This window comes from Herpailurus yagouaroundi, unplaced genomic scaffold (genome assembly GCF_014898765.1).
Source record: "Herpailurus yagouaroundi ecotype Mexico unplaced genomic scaffold, PumYag 182, whole genome shotgun sequence".
NCBI lineage: Eukaryota > Metazoa > Chordata > Mammalia > Carnivora > Felidae > Herpailurus > Herpailurus yagouaroundi.
In genome coordinates, this window is record NW_024412413.1 from 53,289,182 (window position 1) to 53,293,778 (window position 4,597).

General features: G+C 44.8%; 1 protein-coding gene across 2 annotated transcripts in view; it reads right to left on the bottom strand.

Annotated features, from left to right (window-relative positions):
• The window catches only part of RXYLT1 (ribitol xylosyltransferase 1), a 26,765-nt gene extending 22,833 nt beyond the window's left edge, over positions 1-3,932 (bottom strand). Inside the window, exons 1-2 of one of the 2 annotated variants that reach the window (XM_040491529.1) lie at positions 3,636-3,932; positions 2,684-2,839 (exon numbers count right to left, since the gene is read on the bottom strand). In XM_040491529.1, the coding sequence (XP_040347463.1) occupies positions 2,684-2,839; positions 3,636-3,804 (325 nt within the window). In that variant the 5' untranslated portion in view covers positions 3,805-3,932. The remainder of the gene's footprint in view (positions 1-2,683; positions 2,840-3,635) is intronic. The other variant, XM_040491528.1, reaches the window with a different exon arrangement.
• Positions 3,933-4,597: the final 665 nt, after the last annotated feature.

Consider the following 4,597-nt stretch of genomic DNA (forward strand, 5'->3'; position numbering starts at 1 on the left):
AAAAAAAAAAAAAAGTGCTGCTGCTGAGGGCTCAGAAGGAAATGAGGAACATGCTATTAGAAACTGAAGAAAAGGGGATCCTGGTTATATTAGCACCAGAAAGCTTAGCTGAATTGTGTCCAGAAATTATATGGAAAGTGGAATGTATAAATGATAAACTTGGATATTTAGCTGAAAAGATTTCCAAGTAGTATTGAAGCTGTGGCCTGGTTTCTTCTCGCTGATTATAGTAAATGTGAGAGGAAAGAGTGATTGAGGGAAAAACTGTAAAGCAAGGAGCCAGGACTTGATGATTTGGGAAATTCTCAGTCTATTCAATTGCAAAAGAGGTGGAAAACTAGGAGATTCACTGTCAGGAAGGCATGCTCTGGAAAAAAGGCCAAGGATGTAGGTGAATATCTTTTTTGCTAGTGCCTCAGAAGGGATAAAAAGGTTAAAATATTCAGTCACATAGAGGGCTCTTTGAGGATATTAGGTGTGTCATTTATGGATCTCCTCAGCCATCTCAGTAGAAGGCAGAAATAGAGATGGGATTACCCAGGAAAGACCTGTGGAGGAGCTCTTGTGTAATGGAGTGACATACATGGGAGACCCACAAAGACTTGAGAATGCTGTATCAGCAGAAACACTGCTAGCTTGGATTAGAGGGGTGACAGAAATGTTGAAATGAAAGAAGGGTGTTGGACTCCCAAAATCCTATCAGCAGGCTGAAAAAACCCATTGAGCTGCAAGCATATACTACCATTCATGAAAAAGAAAGGATGACTACAGAGGTAGAGCAACTTTGAGCCAAAAGACTAGAAGCAACTTTGAGCCACAGATTATTCTCAGGCCTTAAAACCTAATGATTTGCCTGGTTGGATTTAAGAATTGCTTGGACCATGACTTCATTTTCCTCCTTTTTTTTTTTTTTAACTGTTTTTTTTTTTTTTAATGTTTACTTATTATTTTTTTTTTAATTTTTTTTTCAACGTTTTTATTTATTTTGGGGACAGAGAGAGACAGAGCATGAACGGGGAAGGGGCAGAGAGAGAGGGAGACACAGAATGGGAAGCAGGCTCCAGGCTCTGAGCCATCAGCCCAGAGCCCGACGCGGGGCTCGAACTCACGGACCGCAAGATCGTGACCTGGCTGAAGTCGGACGCTTAACCGACTGCGCCACCCAGGCGCCCCTAATGTTTACTTATTTTTGAGAGTGAGAGAGATAGAGTATGAGCAGGACACAGTCAGAGACGGAGGAAGACACAGAATCTGAAGCTGGCTCCAGGCTCTGAGCTGTCAGCAGACAGCCAGACACGGGGCTTGAACTCACAGACTGTGAGATTATGACCTGAGCTGAAGTTGGTCGCTCAACACCCAACTGCCAGGTTGGGTGCCCCCAGGGGCCCAGGTGCCCCCCTCCTTTTTGAATAGGAATGGAATTACAATCCATTATGCCTGGGAAATAGGTTGATGAAAAGTAGTGTTTGATAAAAACTCAGCTGGCCACTTTGTGCTTATTGAATTGAAAAGAGAAAAGTCCAGGGGTGCCTGGGTGGCTCAGCAGGGTAAGCATATGACTCTTGATCTCAGCTCAGGTCATGATCTCATGGTTCATGAGTTCAAGCTCCGACTGGGGCTCTGTACTGACAGCACAAAGCTTGCTTGGGATTCTGTCTCTCCCTCTCTCTGCCCTTCCCCTGCTCTCTCTCTTTCTTGCTCCCTCTTTCAAAATAAATAAATAAACTTAAAAAAAAAACAGAGAAAAGTCTAAAAACATGAAAAACTGTTAAGATATAGATTTAATTAAAAACTAGAATGGGGAAGTGGTAATTTACAGAAAAATTAATATTAGAGATTTTATAAAGAAAAAATTGCTAGAATTTGATTGGAGCTTGGGAGGTCAGGGGTGATCTTCAAGGATGTATATTTGGATGCAAGGGCGAATGAATTTATGAAACGCTAAAGGCAAAAGCATCATTCTCCAATTACTTTCTTCCGATCTGGCCCTTTCTATCCATATCCCTTACTGTACATAAATCCAACTTATGTTTAAAGGTCCAGTAAAGTTTCTTTTAATTCACTAAATTCTTTCTGACTCTTGTAACTCTGAGGATCCCATTCTTTAATTGAGTGTAATATATAACTTGGAACATTAGACTCTTATGATACTCAGAGCAAAAATACTTTTGTGGGCATTCAAGTTTAATCAACTATATACCATATCCCCATTTTACATATGTATAATGAACACAGACATATTAAAGGCTCTGAGATTGTCCTGCAATAAAGAACCTTGTTTAACTTTGTTCAGTTCAGTGTTTCCCAAACTTGTTTGGCCATCAAGTACAGAGGCCACATCTTATACTTGTGCATCACGTATCCCATAAACACATAGATTCATGAAAATTCAGAGGACATGGGCATTTCTACATAATAATGCTTACATTCTACTTTGTGTCCACAAATAAATCTGTACTCTGCTAAAGACCAACAATAGGATATTTGTGTACGTGTGTTTATATTTACACAGATATTGTTGAACAGAAAGGAGGAATATTAAGTAAAAAAAAAAAAAAGCACCATGATGCCTTAATTAACAAATGATGACATATCCTAAATGTATTAAGATAAATTAATTTAATATTGATAAAGTCCATTTTAGGATTCTTTTCACACGTCTTAGCTCTATACATTAACTTACCAATGGCAGCTTTGCCCCAGATTTGTACATGGAAGTCTGTTTTCCCTTTTGTGGATTTATTTAATATTTGAAGACTAGTTTTAAATCTGTGTTGTTGCTCATTTTTTTCATCTCCTTCCCATGGATTCCATTCTTCACTTCCCAAAGTAGATTGTTCTGTGTTTTAAAAAGAGTGACAGTGTTATCAGTAAGGTAGAGCAGTCTTGTAGATAAATTCAAGCCATTTAAATTAGATGTTAGGGAGTGCTAAAAGCAACTGAATTTGAACTGGTTAAACACATACAATTAAAAAAAAAAAGGAAGTCAAAATTTAATTTTTATTAAATCTTTATTCTGAAAGATCTTAGAATGTTAACAGGAGACACAAACTTCTCTCTCCCAAATGAAACCTACAATAACTGGATAGCACGTATCAAGCTACAAGTTTAACTTTTGCAATTCTTTATAGGTTGTATACACACACATACCCTACACATAAAAACTTGACTTCGGAATGTAAAGTGTCCAACAGTTTTAGACACTATTGTGCAAAATTCTGGAAAAAGGGAGAGAGAAATCTGAGTCGGAATCTGACATAGGTCAAAACACAGGACAGAAGATCACCATTTGGAGGCAAAACGCCCAGGCCTTCCCAAGTCACTGCATGATTAGAAAAGGCTCTTTGTTTCAATGAGGAAATAGAGGTCTTAAACCCAGCTGCATCTCCAAGAACTGGGCGACCGGCCACTCCTTGCGTACTCCAGACGTGCTACACAGGAGTGCGCCCCTGCCAGCTTTGGGGGTGGGCAGTGAGGATGGCGTGCGAGATTCGGGCGAGGACTGAGGCACCCACACACGCCTCAAGCCCGAGCCCACGGCCGGCAACCGAGGGCGGGGGGAGGCGAGAGGCACCCGGGAGCCCGCGGGCACTCCCGGACCCGAGCGCCAGGTCTGCGGCCACCCAGTGTCCTACCTCGGCCGCGCCCCTCCCGCGCCGGGGCCACCCCCTTCCTTAGGCCCCGAGAAGACGCGGCCGGCGCCCGGCGGCGGCGCCCGAAGAAGACGTGGTAGGCGGCGTAGAGGGAGAAGAGGCAGTACAGGGCGATGAGAAACGAGCAGAGCCGCTTCCGCGTCAGCCGCATCCCACTCGGGCTTCCCGTCGGCCACCGCCACCCGGGAGCCGGGCGGGAGAAGAAGCCGCACTCAGCGCCCGGACTCCGGCCGCTTCAGGTGCAGGCCCAAGCCGGGGCGGAGCGACTCACCAGAATCGGCCTCGCCCCCGCTCAAGCCCCGCCCAGGAGCCGCCCCGGCATCTCCGCCCCGCCCCCGTGCCCGCCCAGCCCAGGCCCCGCCCTCAGCCCCTCCCAAGCCAACCCGAGGGCTCTTTCGCCCCGCCCTCCGCAGGCCTGGCACCTTCACCCGCTTCCCTTTGGTACCCTTTGGCCTCGGTCTTTGGAATTGGGCGTTGGGAGACCACGTCTTCCTGCGAGCTGCTCCCTGATCTCCGCGGCCTCTTTCAACCCTGTCCTCCTCCCTACGTATATAAAAACGTACCTGTTATCTGACTGTAAAGGAAACAAACAAAACACCGAAACGGCGCCCACCTTGATCCACGAAGTCCATGTGGAAGCACGGTCCCATGCCAGTTTTTGTTCTCCGTCCTTAGTATAGGGCCTGTAACTTTATAGATGAAGGTACATACATGTCCATTAACAAAAGGTCAGTGGTGGGGCTCCTGGCTGTCTCTGTCGCTTGGTGGAGCACGGCCCTCTGGATCTTCCAGTTATGAATGGCAGGACATTGTGAATGTAATTAATGCCACTCAATGGTACACTTAGAAATGGTCAGAATAGCAAACCTTGTTATTTACGGCTCACTGTAATAAACATATTTGAGAAAATTAAGTTTTGTTACTTGAGTGGAAACAGGAGTACA